The following is a 15,077-nucleotide window of genomic DNA, read 5'->3' as shown; positions in this document are numbered from 1 at the left end:
CTAGCGCATACACCGCCATGTTTAGTTTTACTCAACCTAGATCGAGGCACAGACACGGTCTCAAGGGGATAGCTGAGCTGACTACACTGACTGCTAGTGGCAGACTCCACTAAGCTAGCATGCTGGCTAACAGGGTGCAGGCCAGGCAGCAGGCGATCTCATTGTGGCGCTAGAGGAGTTAGAGCCCTGTCTATGTTGATAGATGAAATGGGAGCACCCCTCCAGCTAGGATGGAGTCCGTCACTCCTCAGCAGGCCAGGCTTGGTCCTGTTTGTGGGTGAGTCCCTGAAAGAGGGGCCAATTATCTACAAATTCTATCTTTTGGGAGGGGTAGAAAACTGTTTTCGACCAGCGATTGAGTTGTGATATTCTGCTGTAGAGCTCATTAATCCCCCTAACTGGGAGGGGGCCCGAGACAATTACTTGATGCCGACACATCTTTCTAGCTAATTTACATGCTGAAGCTATGTTGCGCTTGCTGACCTCTGACTGTTTCATCCTAACATCGTTGGTGCTGACATGGATAGCAATATCCCTATACCAGTGGAGGCAGGTGACTTGAACAATTGAGGAGGATGGGAGACCCACGGTATAGGTGCATAACGCACAGAGATGACAGTGTGTTTAAACAATTGTTAAAGACTAATTATTTTAACCTAAAGCATTTAATAAAGACATTTATAGTACAATATTATGGGAATGAGAGGGCTACTTACACCGTATGGGAAAGGGATCACAGCAGTGATTGAATGAGGGTATGAGGCATGAGTTGAGGTGTTCAGAGGCTTGACCAGTGCAGGACTGGATTTGACTGGGAAGACAAAAAACAATAACACAACACACTACACAGTTAGACAAAAGAGCCAAGAATTAGTTAGTCCAAGCAAGGAGTAAAATCATTGATGTGTAAAAATGTGATTGACTCTACAAACAGGAATGAGAATTTATAGGGGTACTCACAGTGCTTGGAGGGGAAACATTCAATGTTCCAGTGGATGAGCGGGCACATGAGGCATGGCTTCAGTTCATGTCAGGAGAAAGTTGACAAAGGTAGTGGAGTGGAGTAGTCATCACCTCTTAATCAGGGAACAGTAGGGGACTAAGTTGTAAATACAAATAGCAGATTCATTCCATTACAGCTGCGCCATCGTAGGTTTGGACAACAAATTTCTCTATGAACTTAAACTCAGACATCTCAAAATTCATAAAGTCGAACACAGACTGCACATCTCGCCCACTTGACACATCAAAGTAGCCCAAGAAATGTTCCTGAATAAAGCCCTGATCATCCACATACCTGACGGTAACTGACAACTGCAAGCAGACTGGTGGCACCGTAGGTCCCAGAGCGGTGGGGCAATTTTTACCCCCTGGGGCCTGGAGTTTTTCCTTATGTTAACCTAACTAGGAAAACTCTGGACCCTATAAGGTATGACAGTGATTAATCAGTTGTAAAAAGGTTTTATATGGGCTAATCAGGTCACATGATTTTTAAAAGCTCCTGAAAAAAACTCCTGGCCCTGGGGGGATGAAAACCCTGTCAAGCTACAGCAACCTTATACTTGTTCATATTAATTATATTTAGACTAGATTAAGAAGGTAATTTCCTCTACCCAGACACACAGACAACTGATAGACAATAGAACTCACAGGGCTGAGCTTGCTTTATGCATGTTTGCATCATGCAGGCCTAAGCAACTCTCAGCCTAATAAAACATTAACTCACATCTGTCATCACTATTATGTGGTTTGATTCATTCCAGTTAATCATTATGAATTAAAAACGTATAGGCAGCCTAGCCAGCCCAGTGTTGAATATAAACAACATTTGATCACATTCACATTTTCTCCTGACACACAAATGGACTATAAACACATAACGTTACCAATTAGTTTACCCTGACCAGATGGACAGGGCTCATAGGCTGTAAGCAGCTGCTCTTATTAGTAGCCTACAGTTGATCAGACTGAAAAATAGTCTTGTTTTCATCCCATACAGCATGTCAGATTTCCAATGTTTAGGTGTAGCCTAGGCTGCTGCAACATTTATATCATGAGTTTTTGCTTGTGTCTGTCCCGAGTGATTATGTGCTAAATAAATACTGGAGGAAAGTGGAAAGCCTACTTGAGCGCACGTGAAAAATTGTGCTGCGTCCAACTCTCTCTTTAATCTTTTAACTTTTTAGGGTATAGGGGGCAGTATTTTTGATTTCGGATGAAAAGCGTGCCCAGAGTAAACTGCCTAATACTCGGGCTCAGAGTTAAATATTTGCATATTTATAGTAGATTTGGATAGAAAACACTCTGAAGTTTCTAAAACTGCGTGAGCGTGCCGTTCCTTCTTTTTCTCCTGGAATGAATACGCTATTGTCCGGTTGGAATATTATCGACGTTTTATGTTAAAAAATACCCTAAGGATTGATTGTAAACAACGTTTGACATGTTTCTACGACCGGTAATGGAACATTTTGACTGTTCGTCTCTGGTACTGCGCTCACGCGTTATGCCTTTGGATAGTGATCTGAACGCACAACCAAAACTGAGGTATTTGGACATAAATATGGAGTATTTCGAACAAAACAAACATTTCTTGTAGAAGTAGGAGTCCTCGGCGTGCATTCTGACGAAGATCAGCAAAGGTAAGAGAATATTTATAATACTAATTCAGAGTTTTGTTGATGCCAGAACTTGGCGGGTAGCTGTATAGCTTGCTTCGATGGCTGAGTTATGTACTCAGAATATTGAACAATGTGCTTTCTCCGTAAAGTTATTTTGAAATCTGACAAAGCGGTTGCGTCAAGGAGTAGTGTATCTATAATTCTTTCAATAACTGTTGTACATTTTATCAACCTTTATGATGAGTATTTTTGTAAATTGATGTGCACATTCACCGGAAGTTTTGGTGGGAATACATTTTCTGAACATCACGCGCCAATGTAAAATGCTGTTTTTGGATATAAATATGAACTTTATCAAGCAAAACATACATGTATTGTATAACATGAAGTCCTATGAGTGCCATCTGATGATCATCAAAGGTTAGTGAATATTTTAGCTGTACTTTTGGTTTTTGTGATGCATGTCCTTGCTTGGAAAATGGCTGTGTGGATTTTCTTGTGAAGTTTATGTCCTAACATAATCTAATTTTATGCTTTCGCCATAAAGCCTTTTTGAAATCGGACAATGAGGTTAGATTAATGAGAGTCTTATCTTTAAAATGGTGTAAAATAGTTGATTGTTTGAGAAAATTAAATTGAGATTTTTGCTGTTTTGTATTTCGCGCCATGCTATTTCACTGGCTGTTGAATAGTGTGGGACGGTCACGTCCCACCTAGCCCAGAGAAGTTAATGGATGGGAGCTATCAAATCATTCAGAATTGTTTTCAACATCCCAGAAAAGACAGTCGAAAGTTCGATATGTTCAGCAAGTAAAGCATCGTAACGTGCAATTTCCTCTGCAAGCTGCCCTTGTCGGCGGAAATTTCCATCTTGTCGTGTCCTCTAAAAGCAAATTCATGCAAGGCCAGCGATACAGGCGGCTTGATGAAAGTCTCCCTGTTAACCAGCAATACTTTTGATACCAGGTGGTATTGAACGCCCTCACCTTTTCATCCTTCTTCATGAAACTGATCTCAGGCAGAGGTCGACCCTTGCTTTTAATTTGCACATTTTCTGTGTACCCCAGAGAATGAAAGGGGTTCTTCAACAAAAAGTCCACAACATTTTCGGCAGCGTTGCTCATTCTACCATTCTGATGCAGAAAACTGCACACTGGCACTGGTAGCTAGCTAGCTAGCTACTGAAGTTAGCAAGGCAAATTTAAATAAATTGCACTAACTGGACACACAAATAAAGTTCTAAAACCAAGAAAACAATTGATAATATATACCTCCTCAGTCTCCTGTCATTTAAAAAAACTAAATTGAATTGAATAATATTCCAAGAAATGCTTACCTATCACTTTTCATAATCTCTATCCAACAATGTCACCAAGTTCTCAACACATAGAACCCCCATAATGCTCTGTGGCACAATCCCAATACAACTCAATAGTTCATTCTCTGATCCTAATTCTCTGATTGGATGGATAGCATGTCAGTTCATACTGCAAAAGCTTTGATTGGTTGGAGGACGTCCTCCGGAAGTCGTCATAATTACCATGTCTATGGAAGGGGGTGAGGCCTACGAGCCTCCTAGGTTTTGTATTGAAGTCAATGTAGCCAGAGGAGGATGGATGCTAGCTGTCCTCCGGCTGCACCATGGTGCTACCCCAGACAGTGCTGTTGAAGTTACTGCAGACCTTCATTGCAAAAAAGTGTTATTTAATCAATTATTTGGTGACATATGAATATATTTAATATAGTTTTATTTAAAAATAACTTTATTTTTATGAAATTTCACTGAGGAGGGTGGTCCTCCCCTTCCTCCTCTAAGGAGCCTCCACTGCCCTATACTCTACGGTCTACAGTTTTAGCCTTAGCCAGTACCCTCTTCAGATTAGCCTTTACGTTGGTAGCCCTGCCCCCTGGTAAACAGTGTATGATCGCTGGATGATTCTTTTTAAGTCTAATGTTGGGGGTAATGGAGTCGCTAATGGCTCAGACCCCGTAACAGGTGGAGGAGAGACCTGAGAAAGCTCGGCCTCTGACTCTGACTCGTTGCTTAATGGGGAGAACCAGTTGAACGTTTCTTTCATTTGAATGAGCGACACAGGTTGAGTGTGCCAACAGAATTTCTTTCCAGAAGCCATGAGAAAATTGTCCGGCTGCGGGGACTGTGCAAGGGGATTTATACTACTATCTGTACTTACTGGTGGCGCAGACGCTGTTTCATCCCTTCCTACATTTAAATTGCCCTTGCCTAACGATTGCATCGGAAGTTGGGCTTGTAACACTGCTATCCTCACAATAAGGGGAAAGTTGTCTTGTATATTAAGAGTACAGTGACTGCAATTAGAAGGCATAGTGTTAATGTTACTACTTCGCTTTTTCAGCTGGTGGAGGTCCTGTAGAACCATGTCCAGATAAAGCATCCGGGGTGAAAAAGTTGAATGAAAAAGGTTGAGTGAGGAAAAAACAGATGTTAGTAAATGCTGATTTTGATTAAACTGTTAATAAAAGTAAAAACAGGTAGCCAAGTAGCAACAAACAGCACAGCAACACGGAGACAAGTCCAGAAGAAACACAATTCCTCCAATCAGGAGTGAGGTAGAATCATGTGTGGGAAGTCATAGGCTCCAGGACTCCTTAGAAATTAGATCTGGTTGACATTGCACCCAAGCATGCCATCCATTACAAGTGTCTGAAAGCTATAACTTTTTTGTGCATTGAATCCTTTCTGCTTATGTAAAGAAACAAAATACAGTAGCCTTGGTTGGGTGCTTAAAGTTTAGCAATATTTTTGAAGGTGCTCTTTGTAGGGGTTCATGCATAGACTAAACATTGCTTAATAGATAATGCATGGCATATCTTTGGAGAATTGTATGGAAACATATAAATGGCACTAACTCATACCACCTCCATTCCCCTCTTTCCTTCTAGGTCAAAGACACAGGGGTCAAAGGTCAGTACTCCCAGCTGACCCAGGAGGAGCTGATCTCCCTGGTGGTGAAGCAGCAGGACCAGCTCTCCAAGAGGGACAACAAGATCAAGGAGCTGGAGCAGTACATTGACAACCTGCTGGTGCGCATCATTGAGGAGCAACCCAGTATCCTGATGTCCATGAACTCACTCAAATGAGACGTCTAGAAATATATATTTCTACATCCTGTTCCTAATCATTCAGAGCAAGGCTTCCTAGATGTTTATTTCCCTCAATGCCTATGTGTTAGGCTGTTTGAAGAATTCCTGCTTGCCTCCCAAAGAACGTTTCATTCACCTATGTATAACATGCCAAGCACTGGCTTCGTCTATTCCTACTGAACAGATGCACTTTTGATTGTTCATTACATTTTGAATGTTGTCTAAACTCTAAATAATGGTATCTTAACAACTACAACTCTATGGTGTGTGTGTGTATAAGAACATGAACCAAATCCACACAGGCCTGTTAGGTGCTGTACATTTTTGGCAGTTGGTTTGGTTTGTCTTTCTATTAACGTTTTGATGTGATTGTAAGGAGTGTGATATGAAGGTTAAATCCAGAGCAAAACCACTGAAGAAGGAATTGAATAGTAACAAAAAAAAAGAACAAAAAAAAGAAATCTCCAACAGAACAGTGGCACATTGAGTTTGTGTATTTGGTAACACTAGGCAGACAGACCGGTATAATAGGGGTCATACCGGTAACAAGTATTAACATTAATTACAACCACATTATAATGAGCTATACCTGTCGGTAAAGGGTTACTTCGTATTATTGGTTGTCTGTGAACTAACAAAATAATGTGGATATTATTCCCTCTTACTGTATAACTCATGTGTACATATTGAGATGTCCTTTTCTTATATTGTAAACTTTGTTAAAGCACTTTGAAGAATAAATAATTGAAAAAATTATAGTCTAAAGAAACATGGATTAATAATTAAAACAATTTAGACTACCGATAAACTAATTTAGACTACAGACAAACCAAGTTCAAATCAAATTGTATTTGTCACATACACATGGTAAGTAGATGTTAATGCGAGTGTAGCAAAATGCTTGTGCTTCTAGCTCCAACCATGCAGTAATATCTAACAAGTAATCTAACCTAACAATTTCACAACTACCTTATACACACAAGTGTAAAGGAATGAGAATGTACATACAAATATATGAATGAGTGATGGCCGAAAGGCATAGACAAGATGCAGTAGATGGTATAGAGTAGAGTATATACATATGAGATGAGTAATGTAGGGTATGTAAACATTATATAAAGTGGTATTGTTTAAAGTGGCTAGTGATACATTTATTACATGCATTTTACCATTATTAAAGTGTCTAGAGTTGAGTCAGTATGTTGCCAGCAGCCACTCAATGTTAGTGATGGCTGTTTTACAGTCTGATGGCCTTGAGATAGAAGCTGTTTTTCAGTCTCTCGGTCCCCGCTTTGATGCACCTGTACTGACCTCGCCTTCTGGATGATAGCGGGGTGAACAGGCAGTGGCTCGGGTGATTGTTGTCCGTGATGATCTTTTAGCCTTCCTGTGACATCGGGTGGTGTAGGTGTCCTGGAGGGCAGGTAGTTGGCACCCGGTGATGCGTTGTGCAGACCTCACTACCCTCTGGAGAGCCTTACGGTTATTGGCGGAGCAGCTGCCGTACCAGGCGGTGATACAGCTCGACAGGATGCTCTCGATTGTGCATCTGTAAAAGTTTGTGAGTGTTTTTGGTGACAAACCGAATTTCTTCAGCCTCCTGAGGTTGAAGAGGCGCTGCTGCACCTTCTTCACTATGCTGTCTGTGTGGGTGGACCATTTCAGTTTGTCCGTGATATGTACGCCGAGAAACTTAACTTTCCACCCTCTCCACTACTGTCCCGTCAATGTAGATAGGGGGCTGCTCCCTCTGCTGTTTCCTGAAGTCCACGATCATCTCATTTGTTTCGTTGACATTGAGTGTGAGGTTATTTTCCTGACACCACACTCCGAGGCCCTCACCTCCTCCCTGTAGGCCGTCTCGTCGTTGTTGGTAATCAAGCCTACCACTGTAGTGTCATCTGCAAACTTGATGATTGAGTTGGAGGTGTGCATGGCCACGCAGGGAGTACAGGAGAGTGCTGAGAATGCACCCTTGTGGGGACCCAGTGTTGAGGATCAGCGGGATGGAGATGTTGTTACCTACCCTCACCACCTGGGGGCGGCCCGTCAGGAAGTCCAGGACCCAGTTGCACAGGGCGGGGTCGAGACCCAGGATTCGAGCTTAATGACGAGTTTGGAGGGTACTATGATGTTAAATGCTGAGCTGTAATCAATGAACAGCATTCTTACATAGGTATTCCTCTTGTCCAGATGGGTTAGGGCAGTGTGATGGCCTTCCCTACAGCCTTCCCTGTAGCTCAGTTGGTAGAGCATGGTGTTTGCAACGCCAGGGTTGTGGGTTCGATTCCCATGGGGGGCCAGCACAGAAAAAAAAATGTATGAAATTGTATGTAATGTATGCATTCACTACTGTAAGTCGCTCTGGGTAAGAGCGTCTGCTAAATATGTAAATGTAATGGCGATTGCGTCATCAGTGGACCTAGGGGGGCGGTAAGCAAATTGGCGTGGGTCTAGGGTGTCAGGTAGGGTGGAGGTGATATGGTCCTTTACTAGTCTCTCAAAGCACTTCATGATGACGGAAGTGAGTGCTACAGGGCGGTAGTCCTTTAGCTCAGTTACCTTAGCTTTCTTGGGAACAGGAACAATGGTGGCCCTCGAAGCATGTGGGAACAGCAGACTGAGATAAGGATTGATTGAATATGTCCGTAAACACACCAGCCAGCTGGTCTGCGCATGCTCTGAGGACACGGCCAGGGGTGCCGTCTGGGCCTGCAGCCCTGCGAGGGTTAACACGTTTAACTGCAGTGAAGGAGAGCCCGCAGGCTGTGTCAGTGGCACTGTATTGTCCTCAAAGCGCGCAAAGAAGTTGTTTAGTCTGTCTGGGAGCAAGACATCGTGGTCCGCGACGAGGCTGTTTTTTCTTTTGTAGTCCGTGATTGACTGTAGACCCTGCCACATACCTCTCGTGTCTGAGCCGTTGAATTGCGACTCCACTTTGTCTCTATACTGACGCTTAGCTTGTTTGATTGCCTTGCGGAGGGAATAGCTACACTGTTTGTATTCGGTCATGCTTCCGGTCACCTTGCCCTGATTAAAAGCAGTGGTTCGTGCTTTCAGTTTTGCGCGAATGCTGCCATCAATCCACGGTTTCTGGTTCGGGAATGTTTTAATAGACGCTGTGGGTACAACATCGCCAATGCACTTGCTAATAAACTCGCTCACCGAATCAGAATATTCATCAATGTTGTTGTTCGACGTTATCCCAGTCCACGTGATTGAAGCAATCTTGAAGCGTGGAATCCGATTGGTCGGACCAGCGTTGAACAGACCTGAGCGCGGGTGCTTCCTGTTTTAGTCTCTGTCTATAGGCTGGGAGCAACAAAATGGAGTTGTGGTGAGCTTTTCCGAAAGGAGGGCGGGGGCGGGCCTTATATGCATTATGGAAGTTAGAATAACAATGATCCAGGGTTTTGCCAGTCCGGGTTGTGCAATCGATATGCTGATAGAATTTAGGGAGCCTTGTTTTCAGATTAGCCTTGTTAAAATCCCCAGCTACAATAAATGCAGCCTCAGGATATGGTTTCCAGTTTACATAGAGTCGAAAGAAGTTCTTTCAGGGCCGTCTGTGTCTGCTTGGGGGGAATATACACGACTGTGATTATGATCGAAGAGAATTCTCTTCGTAGATAATGCGGTCGGCATTTGATTGTGAGGAATTCTACGTCAGGTGATCAAAAGGACTTGAGTTCCTGTATGTTGTTATGATCACACCACGTCTCGTTAATCATAAGGCATACACCCCCACCCTTCTTACCAGAGAGATGCTTGTTTCTGTCGGCGCGATGCGTGAAGAAACCAGGTGGCTGTACCGACACCAATAGCGTGTCTCGAGTGAGCCATGTTTCCGTGAAACAAAGAACGTTACAGTCTCTGATGTCTCTCTGGAAGGCTACCCTTGCTCGGATTTCGTCTACCTTGTTGTCAAGAGACTGGACATTGGCGAGTAGTATGCTTGAGAGCGGTGCGCGATGTGCCCGTCAATGGAGCCTGACCAGAAGACCGTTCCGTCTGCCCCTTCTGCGGTACCGTTGTTTTGGGTCGCCGGCTGGGATCCGATCCATTGTCCTGGGTGGTAGGCCAAACAGAGGATCCTCTTCGGGAAGTTGTATTCCTGGTCGTAATGTTGGTGAGTTGACATTGCTCTTATATCAAATAGTTCCTCCCGACTGTATGTAATAAAACCTAAGATTTCCTATGGTAACATTCTAAGAAATAACACAGAAAAAATGCATAGTTTCCTAGGAACGCGAAGCGAGGCGGCCATCTCTGTCAGCGCCGGAAGTAATCACCAGGAAGTAATCATCAGGTTTAGACTACCACTATGCCTTTAGATGAATGCACTCTCAATTTATTGCATTCTCCCTGACAGGTGCACCTCCAGAAGCAAATTGCATGGGTGTAACATATGGAAATTTTCTAAAGTGGCATTTCCTTGTGAAAAAAGCTATTGGGATTCAGGGACAGTTGTTTTTATAGGTAGATAGCAAGATGTGTCAGAGTGTGTTGGTCTGCCTTTGGTCATAGGAAGGATTACTGTATAGTTGGGTGAAAGTCAGAATGTGTCTTCTGTCAACTTATAGCCTATCATTTTTACAATTATGAAATAAATACTTATTTTCTATCATAACATTTATTTAGCCTCTGGTTGGAGTAGACCCACACCTCTCTCTCTTTGACCATTACTTCATGAAGCACTTGAAATCAAGTTTTCACTGTTCACACTGTGAATATAGCAGCTATGTTATGCTGTTCCAATGGGAATGTTGCAGTTGCTTTCAAAAGCAGAACTAAGGTAAGGGTGGTAGTGTGCAAGGCTTGATCGAATTTTGGATTCTGAGATGGAGTTACGTTGGGATGCCACCAAGGCCGCAAGCAAAGTCGGAAGAAGAGGAATATTGGGACAGGGGCACAGAAAAGTGGATTTCTGAGGAGGAATGGAGAAGGAAGAAGAGGTCGAAGAGAATGAGGAAAGCAGAGGTTGGATTTGAATTTGAGGAAGATGGAGATGGGGTGTCGAAGAAGATTGGTGTCAAGTGCAAACAAAGTGAGCCGTGCACCAAACCGAATTCTGGAGGTGAAATGGATGTGAATGAGGGCGAGTTCTGGAGGTGAAATGGAAGTGAATGAGGGCGAGTTAAGTGAGGTGGAAGGTGTGGTGAAGAGCTCAGAACCTGAGCTTGGCATCAATGGACGTAAAGAAGAAACTGTTCTAGTATGAGAGATTTTTGGAGAAAGTAGATCCTTGCCTTTTGGTGCATACATTTGTGGTTTCAGAGTGGGTGGGAAAGGAGTTGGGTGCAGTTGAATCAGTAACCTGTATTGGACTTGGGATATTTGTTTGTGTTTCTTCTGCCAGAGAGAGCGAGTGCTCCGCGTCACTCAACTTGGGTCAAGATCTGTTTCTTGCTTTGCCCTTAGTAATAGGGTATCATTGAAAGGCGTGATTTCTGGGGTAGCTTTAAGTGTGGAGATGGAGAAATTGAAGTTGAAGATTCCTAGTGTTTGTGACGCCCGCCATTTGGTGCAATGCATACCCGTGGTGAAAGTCACTGTCAGTCGTTTTGAGGTTTTACCCGAAAAAGTCATGTTAGGATATATCAGTTATGCTGTTAGAGCTTGTGTGCCGAATCCACTGTGTTGTTTCAGGTGCAACACTTATGGTCATGTTGCAGCAGTGTCTAGAGGGGGATTCCAAGATGTTGGAAGTTTGCAGGAGGGCATGGGACAGAGGATTGTGTAGTTTCGGTGGATAAAATTGTGTGTCAACTGTAGGGGTGCCCATGTTGCTGGAGATTGGAAGTGCCCGGTGCAAGAGAGGCAGGTTGAGGTGGCTAATCAGAGTAGTGCAGAAGGTGTTGTATGCTGAGGCAGTGGAAAAATTAGAGGAGGATGGGTCAAGGGTGAGGGATCTGGAGAGGCTCCCTGTGATGGGGATAGGCCAATGAGTGATATATGCTTCTGTAAGGTTGGCTTCTTAGCGTTCATAGCAATGGTTATCAACTGTAACGTAAATGACAGAAAATAGATGTTGTGGTGGCAGTTGCAGAGAAGTATTTGGGTATATGAGATTTGACTTCAGAAAAGTTACAGAGTGTTTTGAGTGGCGGTTTCCCATCCTCTCAGGTCATTGGAAAGCTGCAGGAGCAGAAAGGGTCAAGGTAGTGGAATGGGATAGTGGATTTTTATTGAGTGTAGGGTTTAGTTGGAAGGGGATTTTATTATTATACATTTTAAAATACATGTATATTTATTTTTTGTTTATGAAAAAGTGGTATAGGTGTAGGGTTAGTTGGTGGTGCAATTTTTTGCTTTCCCCGCCTTCCTTTTTATTTTTGTATCACATAATATAAAGTAATTGACCACACACTACCGCACAGTAGGTGGCGGCATGCACGAAATAAATGTGTGAACGCCATGATACCAAAGAAGAAGAATTCAAACTTTCATATAATAACTGTAAGTGTTGGCTGGCTGGCTCACAATCGTATGTTTTGCTAACTAACATAGCTAGCTACATTTAGCCTGCTATCTATTTAAAGTTAAGATAGCTGCTATCTGTCAGAAGTGTTTTTTTGTATTAAAAACCAAAAACAATGTTTTAAGTGAGAATAGGCATTGGTCTGAAGCCGAAAATTCATGAGCGCCACAGTGCCTATTTCACCGATGCTCTACCAAGGTTTTCCAGCACACAGCTTTGACCTAGTACTGTAGCTATGTGTAGCCAGGTTGCTTAGGATTCAAATCTTCTCAAACAGCCTAATTCATACTCTTAGAGGAGGTGCTGCCAAAATAATGTGATTTGTACTGAATGCAAGCTAAAGTATTGGATTCCTTACACACCACAGTAAGATATTATCCCATTATGCTACCTTTTCATGCTTTTTATTATTAAATGAAAGCAAACTTTAGTAGTGGTTTCTTTGCAGCAATTCGACCATGAAGGCCTGATTCACGCAGTCTCTTCTGAACAGTTGATGTTGACATGTGTCTGTTACTTGAACTCTGGAAAAAAATTTGGGCTGCAATTTCAGAGGCTGGTAACTCTGATGAATGAATCCTCTGCAGCAGAGGTAACTCTGGGTGTTCCTTTCCTGTGGCGGTCCTCGTGGGAGCCAATTTCATCATAGCACTTGATGGTTTTTGTGACTGCACTTTAAGAAAATGTCAATTTCTTTTAAATGTTCCGTATTGACTAACCCTCATGTCTTAAAGTAATGATGGACTGTTATTTCTCTTTGCTTATTTGAGCTGTTCTTGCCATAATATGGACTTACCAAATAGGGCTATCTACTGTATACCACCCCTACCTTGTAACAACACAACTGACTGGCTCAAACGCATTAAATTAACTTTTAACACACCTGTTAATTGAAATGCATTCCAGGTGACTACCTCATGAAGCTGGTTGAGAGAATGCCAAGAGTGTGCAAAGCCGTTATCAAGGCAAAAGTTGGCTACTTTGAAGAATCTCAAATATAGAATATATTTTGATTTGTTTAACCTCTCTAGGGTATGTGGGACGAAATCGTCCCACCTACTCAACAGCCAGTGGAATCCCGTTATTCAAATACCTTAGAAATGCTATTACTTCAATTTCTCAAACATATGACTATTTTACACCATTTTAAAGACAAGACTCTCGTTAATCTAACCACACTGTCCGTTTTCAAAAAGGCTTTACAACGAAAGCAAAACATTAGATTATGTCAGCAGAGTACCCAGCCAGAAATAATCAGACACCCATTTTTCAAGCTAGCATATAATGTCACATAAACCCAAACCACAGCTAAATGCAGCACTAACCTTTGATGATCTTCATCAGATGACAATCCTAGGATATTATGTTATACAATACATGCATGTTTTGTTCAATCAAGTTCATATTTATATCAAAAACCAGCTTTTTACATTAGCATGTGACGTTCAGAACTAGCATACCCACCGCAAACTTCCGGTGAATTTACTAAATTACTCACGATGAACGTTCACAAAAAACATAACAATTATTTTAAGAATTATAGATACATAACTCCTTTATGCAATCGCTATGTCCAATTTTAAAATAGCTTTTCGGCAAAAGCACATTTTGCAATATTCTGAGTAGATAGCCCAGCCATCACGGGCTAGCTATTTAGACACCCACCAAGTTTGGCCCTCACCAAACTCCGATTTACTATTAGAAAAATTTGATTACCTTTGCTGTTCTTCGTCAGAATGCACTCCCAGGACTTCTACTTCAATAACAAATGTTGGTTTGGTTCAAAATAATCCATAGTTATGTTCAAATATCCTCTGTTTTGTTCGTGCGTTCAAGACACTATCCGAAGGGTGACGCGCCCGACACGTTTCGTGACAAAAAAATTCTAAATATTCCATTACCGTACTTCGAAGCATGTCAACCGCTGTTTAAAATCAATTTTTATGCGATTTTTCTCGTAAAAAGCGATAATATTCTGACCGGGAAACCCTGTTTTAGTTCAAAGACGAAAAAATAAAAACATGGTGTCGCCTCGTGCACGCGCCTCAGTCTCATTGTTCTCTGATCGACCATTATCCAAATGCGCTAGTGTTTTTCAGCCAGGGCCTGCAAAGACATCATTCACCGGTTTGCCGCCTTCTGAGAGCCTATGGGAGCCGTAGGAAGTGTCACGTTACAGCAGAGATCCTCAGTTTTCAATAAAGAGAGTGTAGAAGCCCAAGAAATGGTCAGACAGGCCACTTCCTGTAAGGAATCTTCTCAGGTTTTTGCCTGCCATATGAGTTCTGTTATACTCACAGACACCATTCAAACAGTTTTAGAAACTTTAGGGTGTTTTCTATCCAAAGCCAATAATTATATGCATATTCTAGTTTCTGGGCAGTAGTAATAACCAGATTAAATCGGGTACGTTTTTTATCCGGCCGTGCAAATACTGCCCCCTACCCTAGAGAGGTTAACACTTTTTTGGTTACTACTTGATTCAATATGTGTTATTTCATAGTTTAGATTTTTTAACTATTATTCTACAATGTAGAAAATAGTAAAATTAATGAAAAACCCTGGAATGAGTAGGTGTGTCCAAACTTTTGACTGGTACTTTAGCTAGGTAAAGCTGTGTGCTGAAAAACCTTGGTAGAGCATCGGTGTAATAGGCATTGTGGCGCTTATGTGAATTTCCTTTATTTTTTGGCTTTCTTTTTTTGTTTTTAATTTCCATGGTTATTACACTGGAAGGTGATTATGTAACATTATTATACAACATTTTAATACAGCATAACACATGCTCTACTTGTGTACCCTCACAATGTTATGCGTTTTATTGATTTTATTTATTGATAAGATCCTAGCTCATA

The 15,077-nt window shown here is 42.1% G+C and overlaps 1 protein-coding gene across 3 annotated transcripts in view; it reads left to right on the top strand.

The window, feature by feature from the left end:
* The window catches only part of LOC106568251 (uncharacterized), a 44,568-nt gene extending 37,895 nt beyond the window's left edge, over positions 1–6,673 (top strand). The window contains exon 6 of one of the 3 annotated variants that reach the window (XM_045692404.2): positions 5,541–6,673. In XM_045692404.2, the coding sequence (XP_045548360.2) occupies positions 5,541–5,738 (198 nt within the window). In that variant the 3' untranslated portion in view covers positions 5,739–6,673. The remainder of the gene's footprint in view (positions 1–5,540) is intronic. The other 2 variants (XM_014138421.3, XM_045692405.2) reach the window with 2 other exon arrangements.
* Positions 6,674–15,077: the final 8,404 nt, after the last annotated feature.

This window comes from Salmo salar, chromosome 13 (assembly GCF_965601325.2).
Source record: "Salmo salar chromosome 13, fSalSal1, whole genome shotgun sequence".
NCBI classification, from domain to species: domain Eukaryota; kingdom Metazoa; phylum Chordata; class Actinopteri; order Salmoniformes; family Salmonidae; genus Salmo; species Salmo salar.
Note: the sequence above shows the minus strand (reverse complement) of the source record. Positions and strands in the feature narration are given on the sequence as shown.